The sequence below is a fragment of the Phaenicophaeus curvirostris genome, chromosome 12 (genome assembly GCF_032191515.1).
Source record: "Phaenicophaeus curvirostris isolate KB17595 chromosome 12, BPBGC_Pcur_1.0, whole genome shotgun sequence".
Taxonomy (NCBI): Eukaryota; Metazoa; Chordata; class Aves; order Cuculiformes; family Cuculidae; genus Phaenicophaeus; species Phaenicophaeus curvirostris.
The window spans coordinates 21,114,947-21,134,756 of NC_091403.1; the positions used below are offsets into that span (position 1 = coordinate 21,114,947).

The following is a 19,810-nucleotide window of genomic DNA, read 5'->3' on the forward strand; positions in this document are numbered from 1 at the left end:
AGGCCAATTGCTCCTAAGCAGATTAGCTAAATAAATACTAATAAATAAAAACTCAAGACAATGGGGAGCTTTTAAAACCACCTCAAAAAAAAAAAATCTCATCTCAGCCTGTCTGCCACGTCTCAGCTCTGTCGTGTGTGCAGGGTTTAAACCCCCTTTCCCTGCAGACCCACAGGGCAGGGTGCAGCAACGCCGCCGGTGATGCCCAACAGCGCAAAGGCTGAGGGAAGCCCTTCTCCTGCCCACCAGCAAGCCTGGAATCGCAGCCAGTGAACTGCAAAGCTGCAAATCCTCCCCGCGTGCCCTTCCCCAGCGGCCTCAGCAGATACCAGCAAGGCTGGATTTGTCTCCCAGCAGCTAAGCTCAAGGTGTGCAGCTATTTGAGATTTTGTGCTCAACCAGCTCAGCTCCATCCAGTCCGACCCTAAACACCCTTAAACCCCAAGCAAGGGAAGCTCTTGCCCCGCTCCTGACCGCGTCGCTGCTCGGGCTCCGTCCAGAGGCTTCGGGGCAGGCTGGGGCGCGCGAGCCCGAGTGGTGCTGGCAGCAGGATCCAGCCCCGCAGGGATCAGATCTCGTAGCCATAGCAGCGGGGTATTTATTACAGCCCGGCCACACTCCACCCCAGGCTGGAGGACTTTAGCCCTTAATCAAGTAGAAAAAGTAGCAGCAGACACCTCTGATCCCAACGGGCGGCATAAAACACAGAGAGGCACCCGAAATCATGGTGAGTGAAGCGTTTCGGCTGGTACAAACTCCTCGCCCCCCGCTGCCCCATCCAGATTTTAAAGTTGCTTTTGTTTGACTTCTTTCTCTCCTTTCCCCCTTCGTGCTACAGGCAAAATTTCTGTCCCAGGATCAAATTAATGGTACGTACAGTTCTGTTCTAATTTTTTTTTTTAATTATTATTAGAAAGATCAGCTTAAAGTTATAGCAAATGGCATTTCTCCCAAAAACGTCTCAGTGTGGGCTCGTGCTGCCTTGCTCGCCCTCCTCCCAGCTCCAGAGGGGGATTTGCTCTCTCTGAAAGAGGAGAAACCTCCCTGGTTTTGTTCCAACACCACTATGCGTGGGCAGGGAGACAAACCCCAAGCCCCAAACCCCTCGAGCTGGACCACAGGGACTGGGAGAAGTTAACCTGCAGCCTCCCATCCCTGTGAGCACAGCCCGGCCGGGCTGGCAGGGACCGCGAGAGGTTTGGGGTGACCACTTGCAGTTGTGGAGGCTTCTCCCCTACAGGGAGCGAAGGTGCAGGAGGAAGGAGAAGGTGCCAATTGTCACTGCGAGGCAGCGGGGCTCTCCCTGGGCGAGGGAACCCCTGCAGAAGAAGGTTGAAATAAGAGCATTATTGCAAATCCCTTCACCTGCAGCACCCTGGGGCTCAGCAGCTCCATGGGATGGTGGCCGGGACACGGGGACAGCACAGCACCCACAGGGCCATAACACCTGCGGACAGAGAGGAGGAGGAGGAGGGAGCAAGGAGACTGATCACATCAAAATAAAAAGAAAAAACTGATTCTTATTCTCCGGCTTCTCTCCAGGCAGGGCTGTCCCTGCGCAGCCCAACTTGCCCATTAGCATTGAGTGTGACAAGGAGCCAGGAGCGCAGCGGGAAGCGAGGATGAGGGATGGCAGCCTTATCTAGGTCAGCTGCAACCCTTATTTATTTGCAAACTGCGAAGCCGGTGTTTGAGGGGGAAGGGGAGAGGCCGAGCAGGCAGGCAGAACCACGGCGCTCGCGCTGGCAAACACATTATTGGTTCTTTCACCTTTTATTAAGCTCCAGGCAGGGGCAGGGGGCACGTGCCAGACCCTGCACCGACCCAACCAGCCTCCTCCACTGCTCCTTAAGGCTCATGCCTTTAGCATCCCCTGTTCTACCCACCCTGAAAGCAGAGAAAGTTCTTTTTAAGCCGTATTCTACATATTTGGAGGCCGTATTCCGCTTTCAGGCTTGCCCTATTAGGCTGAAGGACCCCAATTATCTCAGCTGTTCATACACCAGGATTTTAATTGCCCTTGGCGCTTCACCCAGGGTCCTCCCCCACTGTCCATCATCCTCCCTGAAAGGAGACACCCCGAAGCAGACACAATATCCCCGCTGGAACCCTCCCAAGGCCGCCCGAGCAGGCAACGGGAGGAGAAACGTCACAGGCAGATCAATGGGAACTTGCACGGCCTAACAGAGAGTTTTGGTTTTTAATTAGAGTTCAAGGAATGTTTCTCCCTGTACGACAAGAAACAAAAAGGCAAGATAAAAGCCTCCGACCTGCTGGCAGTGATGCGGTGCCTGGGAGCCAGCCCGACGCCCGGAGAGGTGCAGAGACACCTGCACTTGCACAAGATCGGTAAGCAAAGGGCAGCGGGAGCACGTGAATAAAGCACAACGGGTGACGGGGGGAGAAATTCGACTTCCCTGTGGCCACAAGATGACCTGCAAAGACAAGGAGGATGCTGGAGGCCGGGAGGTTGTACTCACTCGAAGGTGAAACAGCCCAGGCAGCTCAGCAAGAGCAGTCGCCACAACCTAGTCCGATGTGCTCAACAGCGAACAAAGTCGATCCAGTACACAGATTAAAATAACACTATTAAAACAGAAAATCAGAAGGCGTAGACATCAATTACAGGCTTTGGGAACCATCCAGTCCAAGCAGCAGAAGAGCACAGAAAGACACTCATCGACAGGCTGAGAGAGTTGGGGTTGTTGAGCCTGGAGAAGGCTCTGGGGAGACCTTAGAGCAGCTTCCAGGACTGAAAGGGGCTCCAGGAAAGCTGAGGAGGGGGCTCTTGATCAGGGAGAGTGGGGATAGGATGAGGGGGAATGGTTTTCAGCTAAAAGAGGGGAGATTGAGATGAGATTTTAGGGAGAAATGTTTTCCTGTGAGGGTGGGGAGGCCCTGGCCCAGGTTGCCCAGAGCAGGGGTGGCTGCCCCATCCCTGGAGGGGTTCAAGGACAGGTTGGATGGGGCTTGGAGCCCCTGATCCAGTGGGAGGTGTCCCTGCCCATGGCAGGGTTGGAACTGGATGGGCTTTGAGGTACCTTCCAACCCAAACTATTCGATGATTCTATGCATAAATAAATTCAAAGCATAGCACAAAGACCAAAGTAGGATTATGAGAGAAAGTGGGCTGGATTAAATATTCTGTATGCAGAGCACAAAAGCACAACTCTAGCAAGGCTATAAACGGGGTCTTGGGTCAGGAGAAAGCCCCAGGAGTGGGTCCACCCTGGTCAAGACCAGCGTCAGGGAAAAGGTGCCCGAGGTAGAGAAACTGCTTAGGTCTGGATCCAGACTACAAACCCGAGTCATTCCTGCTCTTATTTTCCCAGACAGAAACACAGAGTTGGATTTTTCCACTTTCCTGAACATAATGTACAGGCAGATGAAGCAGGAGGAACCCGAGACAGAGATCCTCACAGCCTTGTCCATGATTGACCGGCAGAAGAGAGGTGTGATCACCGTTTCGGAGCTGAAGGCTAAACTTACAAGACTGGGAGAAAAGCTTTCCGAGGAAGAAGGTATTTTACAATTCAAAAAACGTATCAAATGCTCCCCATCTTCTAATTTCCTTCCTGATCATTCTCTGTATTTGAATCTGGGGAAGGACTTGAATCTGGGGAGCGCTGGTGCCCAGAGCAGGGGTGGCTGCCCCATCCCTGGAGGGGTTCAAGGCCAGGTTGGATGGGGCTTGGAGCCCCTGATCCAGTGGGAGGTGTCCCTGCCCGTGGCTGGGGTTGGAACTGGATGGGCTTTGAGCTCCCTTCCAAAGAAAAGCCCCCAAACCTGTCCTGTCTGGTAGAAATTTGCATCCAAGGGGCACAATAGGAGGGAAGTTCCAGGAAGCCGAAAATGATCAAACCCTTTTAGACATCCGAGCTTGCCCTGGGTATTTTATGCACAGACATAAACTTTTGCAGTGTATTGCCCCAGTTTTCCAGCTTTCCAGGGCTGCAGGAGGGGCCTGGGAAGGCGGGGAGCACTCTGCACTCATCAGCTCCGGAGATGCTCTCCTATCCCCTCCAAGCTCCAAACCCACCTCACCTGCAGCTGCTCTCCAGCTCTCACCCCGCCGACCCCGCGGCACAGAGCAGGCTCCAGAGGTCACACATTAATGCTCCATAGTAATGCAAAAGCATTAACTAATCAAAGCAAGCAGAAAAAAAACCCTCAATGGTTTGATACGGGCAAAAAGTGAGTTTTACCGGGTCTATGGAGTTTGTACAGACCCTATTTTGATAGGAATGGTTGGATTTGATAGGAATGGTTGGACTCAATGATCCGGTGGGTCTCTTCCAACCTGGTTATTCTATGATTCTATGATTCTATTAGGATCTCTGAGGGGAGAACCGTCCCTTCTGATGTTAAAAGCAGAATTTAATCAGAGCAAGGCTGGTCCCCATGACCAGCTTCACGAGTGAGAACGCCAACAAGGCAAGGCTTCTGTCTTCTTCAGTTCTTTAGCTGGAATAAAGAACAGCTTAGGCAGGTGAGTGCAAACATTTCCAGACCTATCATGAGAGCTGAACAGTGAAGACAAGCGGACATTAATCCTAATTAAAGGCATCCTAGCAAGAACTGCTATTACATAAAGAAGATTCGGGCAGTGCAGGGGGATCTCCCATTGTGTGGGTGTACAAACTGCACATCTACTCACAGCTTGGCACAAGGCATTACAGATCCTAACGGAGGAAGCGACGCTGCTTCTCAAGAAGAAACACCCCCCCCTCTTTGGCTTCACACGCTGCACCCCTGCTTGCTAAGCTGCCATAAACATTCTGTGTCGGAACAGACCCGATTTCACTGGCATCTGCAACGTTCAGTAACCACTGGCACTTACCTCCATTCACAGTGGCTCCAGGAAAGCCTTCACTTCGTTTAATTTAAAGTACTTTCACCAAACGAGAACCAACACATTCTTCTTCTGCGTTATTTTTAAATGTTCTGGCAAGAATTAATTATTTTTAGAATTTATGTCCTTAGAAGCACTTTATTAGCATCAGGGTATTGTTTTTGAAAGGAAGATTCGATCTTCCGGAAAGCCAGAACTGCTGGTCCCTTACAGTGACTGCGCTCTCCCGACAGCCCCTCTACATACACCGATATCTGTAAAAGAGGGGAAAACAGCATCTCATCCCGTTCCCACACGACCAGCAGAGAGGGAAAACAGGTCCACACAACCCTTCCACACCTACTTACAGTAAAAGAGCTTTGCCCCTAAACCTCTCCCGTCCCCGCGACCTCCCGCTGGATTTCACAACCAGCAGCTGCAAAGCTGTTCTCCTGCGCTCCAGTACGAGTACTCCAAGATTTATTGAAACAACCACGGCTCGTTCAGCCTGAGCAGCCGTTCTGTAACCACAACCCAGCGTCTCGGGAGCGATAATGCAGCCCGGTCTCTGCCTCGGCCAACTGCCTCCAGCCCACACCGGCCGGCACCCGATCAGAGACAACTCCTGATCGGCGCACGGCCACGTACAATCCATCTGTTCCAACACTATTAACAGGTTCTAAAAGCCTAGAATGTGCCCCGCTAATGAAACATCACAGAATCACCAGGTTGGAAGAGACCCACCGGATCATTGAGTCCAACCATTCCCATCAATCGCTAAACCATGTCCCTCAGCGCCTCGTCCACCCGTCCCTTAAACCCCTCCAGGGAAGGTGACTCAACCCCCTCCCTGGGCAGCCTCTGCCAGGGACCAATGACCCTTTCCGTGAAATATTTTTCCTAATGTCCAGCCTAAACCTCCCCTGGCGGAGCTTGAGGCCATTCCCTCTCGTCCTGTCCCCTGTCCCTTGGGAGAAGAGCCCAGCTCCCTCCTCTCCACAACCTCCTCTCAGGTAGTTGGGAGAGAGCAATGAGGTCTCCCCTCAGCCTCCTCTTCTCCAGGCTGAACACCCCCAGCTCTCTCAGCCGTTCCTCGTGATAAATGCAGGTTCACAACCCAGGAGCTTCCTCTCCAGTGCAGCGCTGGCCCCGTCCTTGGCCCCTCATCCAGCCACAATCCACACGCCGATGGCCCAAAGGAAAAGGGCAACACGCTGGGGAAACCGGGACACCCGCCCCTCAACATCAGCGAGCACGCAAGCAAAGTCTCTTCTGGACTATGTCAGATACCTTATCAATGGAAGCTGCTGCACTAAATGTTACCCAGTGGGATTCTCTGATGTTCAGGGAATTCACATCCTCTCCTATCAGCCGAAGGAGGACAGCATCAATTCCCAGAAGCAGCTTCATTCAGCAACATCTAACATCACTTTTTTATGCGTCATTCCTTAAGTACTTCTATTTTACTGACATTATTTGACAGAAAAACACCCTTTAATGGTTTAGTCTGTACAGAAGAAAGTGTTTTAAGTTAGATAACTGCTGCCACTGCCAAGGCGTTCCCAAAGCTGGAATGAAAAGCATCACAACCAGCAGGTGCCACCTGCGCAGTTACTGCTTCTTTAGGAGTATTTTCAGCAAGAGCCTTAGAGCCCCAGCTGAGGTTTTCTTTGCTTTCACACAAGAAAGGCTGCAGATCTTAACAAGCATCACATAAATCTGCTTAAAGCAGGGCACATAATCTGCACAAGCACTTAGTTTTGTCTACATTGAATAGGGACAGGTTCGCTATTCATACCAAATAACGTGTTCCTACCAAGAGCAAGTAAAAGCTCATTTCAACTCTGTTTGTGAATATTTTCCATGCAGAACTCGGAAACGGACATCTCTGCTCCAGAAAACTGAACACGGAAACCAAAAGTGCTAACCAAATTGATTTAAAGCTATAATGTGGATGGCACAATGGCACCTCCAGCTGATCCTGAAGTCATTACTCCTAACAAAAATGGTTTGAACACTCAAAGCTGCACTGCTCTTCTTTTGCTGATCACAACATCCCTAATATATGCCACCCAAACTTGTCTTTCTCTTTTATTCTTTCTTTCAGTGGATGACATGCTAAAAGAAATCAAAGTTGGACCCAACGGAACCATAAAATACGAAGAATTTGTCCGTGTCATTTGTCTTCCTACAGCCGATTACTAAAATTCAAACCAAGAGATTGACGAGAGCAGGACCTGAAGCTTTTCTGACTTCACTTTTTCCTAGCTACTACTTGGACTTGGGAATCATAATTTGCCTTTAAAAATCCTTATTTTGCCTTCTTGAAAGTGCTTACGCTGACACAGGCTCCCACCCCATTTCTGGAGAAAAGCCGTCACAAAATGTGAGCTGAATGCAACGTTCCCTTGCGTAACGTGTGTCATGCTTTAAAAAAATAACTTATTCTAAAAATGTGTTTAAGTATAGATCATGGTATTAATCACAGAATCATACATCACTGGGTTGACATATGATTCATGATGTATGATCTCAAAAAACCTTTGAGATCATCGAGTCCAACTGGACCCGTCCACTAATAAACCAGATCCCTGAGCACCTCATCTGCCCGGCTTTCAAACAACTCCAGGGACAGTGACTCCACCACCTCCCTGGGCAGCCTCAGACAGTGCCTGGAACCCCTGCGGTGAAGATATTTTTCCTGTTGTCTAGTCTCAAACTGCCCTGGTGCAACCTGAGGCCATTTCCTCTCATCCTATTACCTGTCACTTGGGAGACCAGCACCCACCTTGCTACAAGCTCCTTTCAGGCAGTTGTAGACAGTGATGAGGTCTCCCCTCAGCCTCCTCTTCTCCAGGCTGAACAGTCTCAGGTCCCTCAGCCGCTCCTCATCAGGCTTGTTCTCCAGCCCCTTCCCCAGCTCTGTTCCCCTTCTCTGGATGCGCTCCAGCCCCTCAATGTCCCTCTTGTAGTGAGGGGCCCAAAACTGGACACAAGATTTGAGGTGCAGCGTCGCCAGTGCCGAGTACAGGGGCACAACCACCCCTGCTCCCGCTGGCCACGCTGTTTCTGATACCGGCCAGAACGCCACCGGCCACCTTGGCCACTGCTGGCTCAGTCCTGCTGCTAAATTGTAGTTAGAGTCTCACGGCGACCGTGTTCCAAGAAGTCAGCAACACTTATGACTATTTGCTGCTTCCACGCAACCAAACCCAAGCCACAGCTCTTCACATAGAAACAGATTTCCTGGAAAGCTTGATTATATCACAAGAGTGGTAAACACAGAGTAACTATTCCTTGGTTGGTATGATCCCAGCCAGACGTTCCCCTGCCACAAAGCTCTCAACAGGCCCACTTGTGGGGTGGCCGAGTCCCTGCTGACTCCCCAGGGCGACAGCAGACAGGCACACAGCAGTTCTCCAGCTCCCACAGTGCTGAGGGCATCTCCCACACACAGCTCATGATCACTGCCCCATTCCTCCTCATCTTTCACTCCTCCGGCACCAGAGAGATCTGTGGTGTTGTACTTCTCTCACATTATTTATTAAGACACAGTATCTTGCTCCGTCAAGTCTCTGTGCCGTTACGCTGCCCCTGCATCCTGAGGCAGCGCACTGAAAACGCTGTGCTGGGTAAATGCATCTGTCACCGAGCTCTGGGCTGGCTGCCCAGAACACACTCCTAGAGACAGCCTGGCAGGGAACAACAGGGGCCAGGAAAATGCAGCTTCTCTACAACAGGAAAAAAAATATCCCACCTTTCTTGTCTTTAGACTGATTAAAACCAGCGTGACCTTCAGTAGTCATTACTGGACTTACTCCACCAGTATCTGGGCAGCCTTAGCTGAGGTCCTCAGAGGCTGGTGTGAAATTTAGGACAACGTACAGCAGAATCTCTCTGGAGTTGATCAGAAATTTGCAGAGACCATCTCTGCACACACAGCAGCCTGAGGAGTTCACTAGAAGAAGACACACTCCAGACGGATCTGCCGCAGCTGCTGAACCTATCACTGAAGCCACCAACTCGCACTTTTCTCTGTGAAATAATCGGCAACTACATTACAGCCCTGGCAGACACAATGCATTTCACAGAATCATGGAATGGCTTGGGTTCCAAGGGACCTTGAAAGTCCATCCAGTTCCAACCCCCCTGCCAAGGGCAGAGACACCACCCACAGGATCAGGGGGCGCCAAGCCCCATCCAGCCTGGCCTTGAACCCCTCCAGGGATGGGGCAGCCACCACTGCTCTGGGAAACCTGGGCCAGAGGCTCCCTACCCTCAGCGTGAAGAATTTCTTCCTAGTACCTTTTCTAAATCTTTCCCCTTCCAAAATAAAGCCATTCCCCCTCATCCCAACGCTCCATGCCCTTGTAAAAAGTACCTCCCCACCCTTCCCAGAGCCCCTTCCAGCACTGGAAGTTGCTCTAAGGTCTCCCCACAGCCTTCACTTCTCCAGGCTGAACAGCCCCAACTCTCTCAGCCTGTCCTCACAGCAGAGGTGCTCCAGCCCCTGGATCACATTCATGGCCTCCTTTGTGACCTGTTCCAATAGTTCCATCTCTTTCTTATGTTGGGGATTCATTTATCCCCTACTGAGGCACTCAGCATAGCTCAAACTCCACAGACGAAGGTTACCCACCATCGCTGCAGCGCTTGGAATCATCCAGGACTGTAAAGAGCCAAAACCTGGTCAGAAACTGAAAATAGGGGTAATGTAGCAATTATTCTCATGGAATAGAATGCACATCTCTCAGTTCTTATTGCAGCTCTTCCTTCTCTACAGATGGAAAAGAAACCAAAAAACCCCCTTGTTTCTCTGAAAATGAGTTACAAGAAGCTCAACACTCCAGAAAAACATTACACAGTGAAAGAGAGACAGCATTCACCAAAAAAACCCAACAACAGATTGTAAATAACAGCAAAAGACACAATTACCCTTGCAAACCTATTCCCACTGTTCACAGTTTAGATAAAACCCACCTACCTCGAGGCTGAGCCTTGGTGCACTGGTGCCATTTGGAGGTCTGCCCGCAGCGTGGAGTCCCGGCTCTGCCCACCAGAGCTGTTCCAGACCTTTGCTGCAGAAGTAACAGTGATGGAGGCGACTGAGCACGTGAGCGTAATTAGCTTATGAAACAAGGAGTTCACTTCTAAGCATTTGTTTCCAATATGCATCAATAGCCAAATTACAAATGATCCAATACACAGCTTAGTTCTTCCCTATGGACCAGAACAGTTGATTAACAAATCCTTTCAGCTGCAGACAATACAAAAGCTTGTATGTCATGGGGATTGATCAGCTCAAAATGACTTTGGATTATTCCAGAATGCATCTGTATCATAACAGGCAGTGACTACTCACCCCACTCCGGGTGGGTAAACATTGCCCAGAGACAAGCCAGCAAAAAAGAACCACATTTCACACGCTCACAAAACAAAGCAGCATTGTTAAGAGCTGGGAGAGACAAGGGTGCAACACTCCACGCCACAAAAAATTGGGAAGCCAAGCATTCCTGTTCAAAACGGACCTTTGCAACCCTTAGTTCATAGACAACACCCTCCTCCCCCCCCTTTTTCTCCAGGAAACACAACGTAACTGAATTCTTTTTATTACATCTAAAGATTTCTACATAAACAGGTAACATTCAATAGGTAAACCATTTTTTTCCAATGCATATAATAAATATTTTCACTCGGTACTTTTATACAAACTGACATTGGTCTACTATACATTTTTAAAAGCCATTTACTGGTTTGGCATGCCGTATGGAAACAAAGAGAAAGTTTTAAGGCAATGAATGACAGATATAAATTCATGGAATTAATGGTACTTTTAATATTCTGCTTATATACACTTTTTTCCCTTTGTTAATTAAAACAATTAACAGCAGCACTTTCGGGGACCACCAGCAATTTTCCCTTGTTAGAAATCTAAGCTCTGTTAAAAAAAAAAAAAAAAAAAAGAAAAAACAGTTACACTGACAAAACAAAATCCTTTCTATTAAAAATGTGCTTAAAACCCTGAAATGTTAAACTGCACCAAAGAATTCTTTTTCCAAACGTTCTCCTCACAGTCCTTAGCTCTGCGTTGGGAGGCAGGTCCGAGAGTCCAGTGACAACCTAGCAGCCATCCCATCCTTGGAGGGCGAATTGAATCCTTGCTGTGGAGAGGAAGAGGCACATCTGGATCTGCCGTCACGTCTATGTTATGGAAGTGCTACACAGTTTTTAACGCATGGCAAAGGTTAGAGTTTAGCGTGGGTTTTGTCTTCTAAAGGTGTAGCAGTAATGCCCTTAAGAGCAATTCAAAGCCACTTCCACCCTGCTGTTGGAACTGCTACGAGCTCCTATCTGTGTGTCGGTACAGACACACACAGCCCTGCGCGTAACACAGACACACACGTACACACGTGCGCACACCCCGCTCCTCCAGTGGGAGAACCTGAGGACAAGAGACCATCAGCCGAAGGACGGCAGCAACCCTGCAATGGGCAGCGAAGGGAGCAGCACTGCAGCCCCCAGGCTGCTTCACTGCATCTCTGGTAACATGCAAACCAACGAAGACCGAGGTCTGGAGCGACGTCTGCAGGGAACTTGTCAAGAACTCAGACTGAGACTTCTACCAAGCAATGTTAACTGTGGTCAGAGGCACAGAGAATTATCAACTATAAAGAACACCCTAGCATGAAACAGGAATACTCACAAAGCATATGGGACTCATACCACAAAGGAGGACTCCAGAACAGTTCCATCCCTTCTTTGTAGAGCAACGAGGTTAAAAAACTACAGCGGTGAGCTGAACAGCCTTCCTTCCCTTCAGGGTGAAATGAAAGACATCTGCAGCTGACCTCACTTTCAAAAGCTAATACAGGCACAGAGATGCCGGATTCGGTGCGACCACACGCTTGCCACATTTAATTTTATATGTGAATTAACACGATTTTAATACCATTGTCAAAAGCGACATAAAGCTGCTCTCCAGATCATCGTTAACAATACAGTCCATGGAAACATTGCCACAATCATCAGTAAAACAGCCACAAGCTCTCCTGACTTTCGTGGAGGTGTTTCAGAAGCTGGGGACGCGCGCGCTCCCAGTTACACCGATGGCAGTCGTACTCCGGGTTTACAAACGGTATTACAGCAAAGCATATGCTCTGAAGTTACCAAGTTAGTATTCATGACTAAAATGTATGAGATATATTCCTAATGTAGGTTTAATCACTTCAAAATCAGACTGAGCTTAAAAAATAAGTATTTCCCATTTTCTATCCTTTTATTTTTTTTAACTGACATTTAATAAATTATAAAATTGGTGTATGGTGAAATATATATATCAGCCAGATATGTATGAAATACACATGCATGGGAAAAACTATTTAACTCACTTTGAACTCACACACACAGATCTATAAATACATATATACACACACATATACATATAAACACAAACATTTGCTTTCAAAATTCAAGTCAACTATTTAGTGGCAGAGGGATGCTGTAAAAACACTAAAAACGATTTTGATGCCACATAATGTGAACCTTTCAAATAACCATACGACTGATCATACAGCAATACCTAATGCTACTTGGATTAAAGATTTTTTTTTTGCGGGTTTTTTTTCTTTTTTTTTCTTTTTTTTTCCTTTTTTAATCAATGCAAGATTTTGAGACGACATCATAGGCAAAAGGTGGCCCTTGTCAATGCTCAAAGCAATCAGCTGCAATCAACAGGTTTGGACATTAAGAACTCAGACACGAATCTGCTAATTTTAGTATTCCTTACCTCTCTTTCCTGATAAACTTGTTACCTGCACTTTCAACCAGTTATAAAAATATTTTTCACGCCAGAGGAACTATTTACTCCCCCTGACATGGACTTTGGGACACAAGAGAATCACTTCTTTCCCTCTCCCTTCTCCTACTTTAAAGAATCTCCTGAAAAACTGCATTCCAGCTATTTACAATTTCACTCTTTAATAAGAACAGATCAGCCCAAATGACCCACCAGTTCTAAAAAAAGGATTTCCTATGTCATGCACAACTTAAAAAAGAGAGAAAAGAAACGAGGAAGTCTGTATGGCTCGAAGTTCAACGGAAGCGGACTGAAAAATCAGGGAAACCAAAATAACTACAGGGCCAAAAAGAAAAAACTGAATTTTGCAACCCACTACCCTAACAGACTTCAAAAAGTAGCAACACATTTAAGCACTGGGCTACAAGGTGGGGCTTTTTTATTGGGTTGGTTTTTGGTTTAAGAGACTCACGCTGAACATTTAATATTCATTTTGATGAGGGTGAACTCAGAAGACAGTGTACCAAGGCTGCACAAACCATGCAATAGTGTGTTGGTATTTGTATTTGCTTCCTTTTTGTTGACAGGTTGACTTCTAAGCAGGAATTTGATCTACGGCAGCGACAAAGAGGTTTCTCCAGACGGAACAAGACAGGCCTCAATTCAACAGGCCCATTTATACACGCATGGCTAACTTCAAAGCACAAGCAGTTCCACGAAGTTAAAACGGACACATGCTTAATATTTTGCTGATTAGGATCTTATGTTGCTTTAAAAGGATTTACTAGTAAGTTCTTAGAAACAAAACCCCACATTCCAATGGGTCAATGCGTTAATTTGGGGCTAGAATCTATAAAAATTCTCTGTCTCGTCCCACATAAGCAGAGCCAAGTAAATCCTCAGCCTGAGATTTTATTGAGCCTGGCCCTCAAGAATAATTGGTGCACTAATGAGCTTGCAACATGCTTAATTAAAGCATGGAATTAAACAAAATCCAGGGTCACGTCGAACCAGAAATGACAATAAAAACACCCGAAAAACAAAATCACTCCAGAAAGGCTATGTCCTGAAAACAGAGGGGATGCTGCGGGTAGGGTTTAATCCGCTTCAAGCATAATAAAATCTGCACTAAATATGGGATGGGGGAATTACATTCCACCAAAGGTAAATAACTCCAAGAGGAGAAAAACCCCTCTCACAAGTGTGAACTTTAGAAGTTCAGCTCCTTTTCTGCTTATGTCACTGTGAAGAAAATAATGCCATTTGTATCCAAATTATGAGGGGGGAAAAAAAGTAACTCACATGACAAATGCACAGGTGTAAAATCTTCAGCATCCATAAAAATGCACTGAAGCTCCTTGTTTTTGTTTTTTTTTTTGTTTTGTGGTTTTTTTTTTTCTTATTTTTACCAGTGAAGCCATCTTAGGTTTATATACAAAAGTAAAACTGAAAATATACTTTTGTTCTCTGTACACATAAATTTTTTTCCCTAAAAAAGGAAAAAAAACTTGTCTATGTTTCTAACATAAAGTAAAACCAAGCACAAAGATTCGTTTGACGAGTTCATTTTCTCCAAAAATCAGTCCAATGAAATAATGTCTGGTATGATACCAAAGATAGACGCCGTGTCCGTGCTGCTCCTACTTGCAACTGGATGACCATGATTCTCTCGCAGGCTGTTGGAGGAAACAAGACTGCTGTTACTGCCACTATTGCTACCATTTGTGGCTGGCAGAGAACTGCTTCCTCCTGCATTCAGCTGATCGAGAAACATCTGAGGTGAAGTGTATGGGAAAAAACGAGAGTGTAAGAGTTCTTGATCATCTGATGCGGAAACTGCCGCAGCTGCAGCGGCAAGAAGGGATGTGTTGTAATGCTGGGGGGGAAAAACAACATTTTCAAGTTACATTGCAGTCACCATAGTTTTGATTCAGAAGGTATTTGTAAGCTAAAGCTCTGACACGTGGATTTCACAGCAGCTCGTCTATCCAACCTCTCAGTCAGGTAAGAGGACCACTGCAGTGAACTTTTACCTCTCGGCCCCTCATTTCTGAAGCCAAAAGAAACTGGAAATACCAGTAAGATTAAACACTAGAAAGGTAACAGTGCTGCATGACACCCAAACCAGTAAGGAAAGGCAAGAGGCAGCACTCTTTTACCTCTTAAAAAAAATGCCTTGGTGGAAAAATTCCCCAAAATTCAAAGAAATGTTTTGCCACCCCTCTCGTCTCCTCTAAAGTCAGAGACCAAGCACAGCTGGGCAAGCTGGGTGCTACTCACCGCTGGCAGAGGAAAGCACAACTCTGGGAAAAATGCATTCAGAAATACCACGCTTCGTCCCATCAGATGGCAGCAAGGGCTGTCCCAAGTTATACTCTCTGATGGTCAGCACCCATAGAGCAAGATCTTTAACCATCAAGAATCAGATTTTCACAGAATCGTAGAATGGTTTGGATTGGAAGGGACCTTAAAGCCCATCCAGTTCCAACTCCCCTGCCATGAGCAGGGACACCTCCCATTGGACCAGGCTGCTCCAAGCCCCATCCAACCTGGCCTTGAACACCTCCAGGGATGGGGCAGCCACCACTGCTCTGGGCAACCTGGGCCAGGGCCTCCCCACCCTCAGTGTGAAGAATTTATTCCTAATGTCTAATCTAAATCTTCCTCCTTCCAAATTAAAGCCACTCCGCCTTGTCCTATCACTCCAGGACCCAGTAAACAGTCCCTCTCCAGCTTTCCTATAGCCCCTTCAGGTACTTGGAGGTCACTCTAAGGTGTCCCTAAAGCCCTCCCTTCTCCAGACTGAACAACCCCAATTCTCTCAGCCTGTCCTCACAGCAGAGGTGCTCCAGCCCTCTGATGATCCTTGTGGCCTCCTCTGGACCTGTTCCAACAGCTCCATATCCTTCTTATATTGGGGATTCCAGAACTGGGCACAGGACTCCAGGTGGGAGTAAATTTTAAATACAATCCCACTCTCTTGATATTTCTTTCCACTATGATGAAACATCCATGCAGGCTATTCAGCCTTGCTCCCTGAAATTTATGCATGGAATTTATGCCATATCAGCGCAGCATCAGACTTCCGCGCTACTTGTTTCAGAATAATTATATCTATGCTTTATTGAATATCAAGAGAGTTGTTCCGAATCCAGATTCTACAGTGCAGGCTCTGGTCTTAATTATGATATGAAAGTATCCCTCTACAATTCTTCTACTTAAGATTGCACAACAGCCACAAAGGGACAAAGAGCAGGTGGAGCCACCCCTGCTCCCTTCTTCTCTTGGAGGCACAGGAGGAAAAATGATCAAGTGGGAGGACTTGCCAACCCACCTTCCTTTTGAGAGTGACCTGCTTAGCTCCCAAAGCGAGAAGAGCCAACATCAACCCAGCTCATTTCAATAAACACTTACAGAGAAGATGGCAAACATGGCATGAACAGGCACAGAGCCTCAGAAAAAAACAGAGTTGCCCCTGCCTTTCTGAATCGTGCAAAAGGCTTTCAGGAGCCCCAGCAGTGGGGCCCAGCGCTGGCAGACAGCCGAAGTCAGAACTCAGGTCTGAAAAATGAAAGAGGTGTCTGATGGACCCTCAGCCATGGCCAAGGGCTGTTCCACAATACAACAGCGCCTGACTGAACTTAACCCTTGGTAACCGAAATGTTTCTCTTTTGTTTTGCCTCATCCTACGCTGGTATTTAGACAATGTTCATGTTTGGTCATGGTTACTATGTGTATAAAATAAAGTAGCAGCTCGCCTGCATTTACACCTACATCAGACATCTGTTCCTTCCCCATCTATACATCTATGCCAGCAAGTCCTTCTCAGAAAAAAGTACCTGACATACAAATTTATTTTCCTTCACTTACCTGATTGTCTCCTGACAGGAAAGGGAAGAAATCTAAACCTGTAAAGAGCCAAAGAAAAAAAATCAAGTTTCTCAAAACAAACAAGCACCTCTCCATATTTGCATCGTTTATCTTGAAGTAAAACCACCACAATATCGATGACACTTCAGTCTCTTCACCACCAGAACTGGCAACACGTCACTCTTTTGACACCTTAAGATACTAACCTTAATTTTTTTTTTTCTTTTTCTAAATACCATCTCATCCTCTGTGGATGCAAAATAATATTTAGTACTACTGCATTATCAAACAATGCAGGTTTAAATCTTTTTACAGTAGTTGTTATTGCTCGGAGAGCTGTACTTACAGCTACAGTCAGAAGCTCACCTTGCAAGTCATAAGGCATAGGTGTCATGTGGAATGGATGCCTGTAGTCTTGGATAAGTGATGTATTGATGTAGCTGGTGTCAACAGCAGGAAGGCTTGGTGTTCTTGACACAGGAGATGCTTGATGGGGTAAATTTAAGATGCTGGAAGAAACAAAGGCTTGTTACAAGTGTAAAATACAGTCCTGAAGTTTTCTGCTGCTGTCCTGAGCAGGGTATTCCTATTCTCCAACGTAAAATAAAGTCACCCTCTCAATATGTATCATGAACTTCGTGACAGGGTCGTAACAACTCCCCCACTTCATTTCAAAGCTTCACCAGACAGCACCAAGATGATCTTTAAGGTCCCTTCCAAATCAAACTATTCTATGATTCTATGAAGACACTACCTCAATGAATCTTATAAGGACTGGAAAGGGCAGGGACGGGGGGAAAAGGCATAAGCATCACATGATCTCCAAATTTTCTTCTCACAGTGACAGAAAAGTTTTAAAAGCAAAGCTCAGTCTCAAACAGTAGAAACTGATGACTCATTGTAAATGGTACTGGGATCTCTGCTACAAATACTCCTAAACTAGGACAAGACAATCCTAAAGGTACACTGACACCCCACCCTCACCAGAAATCATAGAATCATAGAATCACCAGGTTGGAAGAGACCCACCGTATCAGTATCATCGAGTCCAACCATTCCAATCAATCACTAAACCATGTCCCTTAGCACCTCGTCCACACGTGCCTTAAACCCCTCCAGGGAAGGTGACTCAACCACCTCCCTGGGCAGCCTGTTCCAGTGCTCAATGACCCTTTCTGCATGACAACACAACAGATACAAGGCAATTAGCAATGGAAGACAGCAGAAAGGGTCCTGAGGAGAATTAAGTGATCATTGATTCATTTACATCACTGGAGTAGCAACCAATTTGACAACAAGATCCCTTGGTTTAGCCTGCTTTCATCCCTACTTGTTTATGTGAACAGGGCGCTATTAACAGTTTGGCCACTTAGGTGCAATCAGGTTGTTCTGACATTCTTTGTTACTACACTACCAGCAGTAATCAACAGCAAAACCCACACACTTCCAGCTACACCCATGTTCCTCATTGCTCTTGCTCTCTGTACCTGCTGCCTCCCCATTTCCCTATGGAAAAAAAACAATTCCAGATCTGCCAAGCACATACTTCTAAGCCACAACCTTTTATGCTTGTTTTCACAAGTATGAATATAAATACAATTAAAAACCTGTACTGTGTTACACCCTTAAAGTTGTTATTCCAGTCTTTTCAAGCCTTGTGACCCAAGACCAAATCCTTTTGCTATGAGCTACTAAATGAGGATATAATCCAAATACAAAACTTTCTAGGAACCATTTTTTTGGAAATGTGTTACTACTCTTAATCTCATGTATTTTCGCACTGCATTGGCCTGTGTATTTTACTCTCACCCCTTATTATTTAATGGTGATGCTGGAGATATGGAGGGACAGCTTCTCTTCGCAGATGGCTCCTCCTCCTCTTCATCTGATGAGCTATCGATGGTTAAATCAATCACTTCTACCTTCTTATTTTTATTTGACTGTTGGTGAGAAGACACCTGATGTTCCAAGGAAGAGCTTATGCATCCTACATAAAGTAAGTCAACATTATAAGCTGTGGCTTACAACCATCATAACACTAAACAACACAACCATCATAACATCACAGCTTGTTAATATGCCTTCACAAATAACGCTAACAACTTCGAATAAAAGACAAAAAAATTACACAATGTTAACAGTAATTTACAATAAGACCCAAACAGGTATTAATCAAGTAACCTGTCTCAGAAATAATCATTAAGAGCTACAAACATACATGCAAAAATAAGCATCTTGAAAACTTAAAAGAACAACATTTAGCAGTTCAATGGTGTGACATGCACTTCATCCGTCCCACATGACCTACCATCGACTCCGTTGTAAGATGTAGATACTTCCTGCACTTCCTTCTTTGATCTCATAGGAGCCCACGATCCATCCTCCTTAAACTGAATTTCGTCACAGTCTGTACAATACTTCAGGATTTCCATAAACAACCTGTCAACCAAAACCCTTTAGTATCAGTCCTCAAGAAGAGTTTAACTCATTCCCGCCTCTAGTATTTTTATTAGTCAGTATAAATTTGAATTAGTGTTACAAAGAGTTGAAAACTTTCATTGTTCTATCCTTCTCTTGTCTGCTTCTTTGACAAAAAAAAGAGTCAGAATTTAAAATACTATCTAAAATAAAAATCTGCACATTCACTTCAAAGAACCACAAGAGTGGAATCTCAGAGGCCATGGTACAGAGCTCTCCATTTCCCAAACCACGGAAGAACATGAACTAACATGGAAATAAACTCTCACTTATATATATTTATCAGTGACAAGACTTAAATGAGGAAGTTTGCACCTTAACCGAGTCCATGAAGCCGAGTACTTAAACACTACCATTTCCTGAAACGTCTTTTTTCTTTTTAAGTGAAAACTTCCTAATAGAAAGAAGCTGAGCATGGGAATCTAAACTTGCAGCCTCTTCTCCTAGCTGTGCCTCCTGTAAGTTTCAGGGTCCTGGCACCACATCACTCCCAGTGGGAATTCCAGCTTTTGACCAAGACTATTCATGTGGTTCTGCATAGGAAAGAGCTTGGCTTTAACTAGTGAGAAAGTTCACTCTTTCCCAGAATGAAACATTTGCTAGAAATAACCTTCTCTCTGGGATTCTATAATCATATCGCCCAATCTCCATCATCCACATCCAGCAACACGAGAAGAAAAAAGGAAAATATGTTGGTTTAATTATGACTAGTCTTAGTCTTTACTATCTTAGGCTGAAATCTAGAACGAAGAACGCCACATTTCTTTAATCCAAAGCAGAGGATGCGCAAATCTTGGGGTCCATGAATTCAATGTAGCCTGTGTGAGCCTTAGAAT

The 19,810-nt window shown here is 46.0% G+C and overlaps 2 protein-coding genes across 3 annotated transcripts in view; one reads left to right on the forward strand and one right to left on the reverse strand.

The window, feature by feature from the left end:
* Positions 1–769: 769 nt before the first annotated feature.
* CALML4 (calmodulin like 4) lies at positions 770–7,218 on the forward strand. The gene is made up of 4 exons (XM_069866741.1): positions 770–869; positions 2,209–2,349; positions 3,333–3,521; positions 6,939–7,218. The coding sequence occupies exons 2-4, from the start codon at positions 2,283–2,285 to the stop codon at positions 7,034–7,036; spliced, it is 354 nt and encodes a 117-aa protein (XP_069722842.1). The 5' UTR covers positions 770–869; positions 2,209–2,282; the 3' UTR covers positions 7,037–7,218.
* Positions 7,219–10,446: 3,228 nt separating this feature from the next.
* PIAS1 (protein inhibitor of activated STAT 1) overlaps positions 10,447–19,810 on the reverse strand; it is a 71,937-nt gene continuing 62,573 nt past the window's right edge. The window contains exons 10-14 of one of the 2 annotated variants that reach the window (XM_069866614.1): positions 18,805–18,935; positions 18,306–18,483; positions 16,863–17,005; positions 16,497–16,534; positions 10,447–14,302 (exon numbers count right to left, since the gene is read on the reverse strand). In XM_069866614.1, the coding sequence (XP_069722715.1) occupies positions 14,267–14,302; positions 16,497–16,534; positions 16,863–17,005; positions 18,306–18,483; positions 18,805–18,935 (526 nt within the window). In that variant the 3' untranslated portion in view covers positions 10,447–14,266. Of the gene's footprint in view, positions 14,503–16,496; positions 16,535–16,862; positions 17,006–18,305; positions 18,484–18,804; positions 18,936–19,810 lie in introns of both variants that reach the window. The other variant, XM_069866613.1, reaches the window with a different exon arrangement.

Bases quoted from the DNA above. Each gene is read 5' to 3' on its own strand.
- CALML4 (XM_069866741.1), top strand. From the start codon at position 2,283: ATGCGGTGCCTGGGAGCCAGCCCGACGCCCGGAGAGGTGCAGAGACAC. The intron at 2,350-3,332 runs GTAAGCAAAGGG...TTATTTTCCCAG, and splicing joins CCTGCACTTGCACAAGATCG to ACAGAAACACAGAGTTGGAT. The intron at 3,522-6,938 runs GTATTTTACAAT...TCTTTCTTTCAG, and splicing joins AAAGCTTTCCGAGGAAGAAG to TGGATGACATGCTAAAAGAA.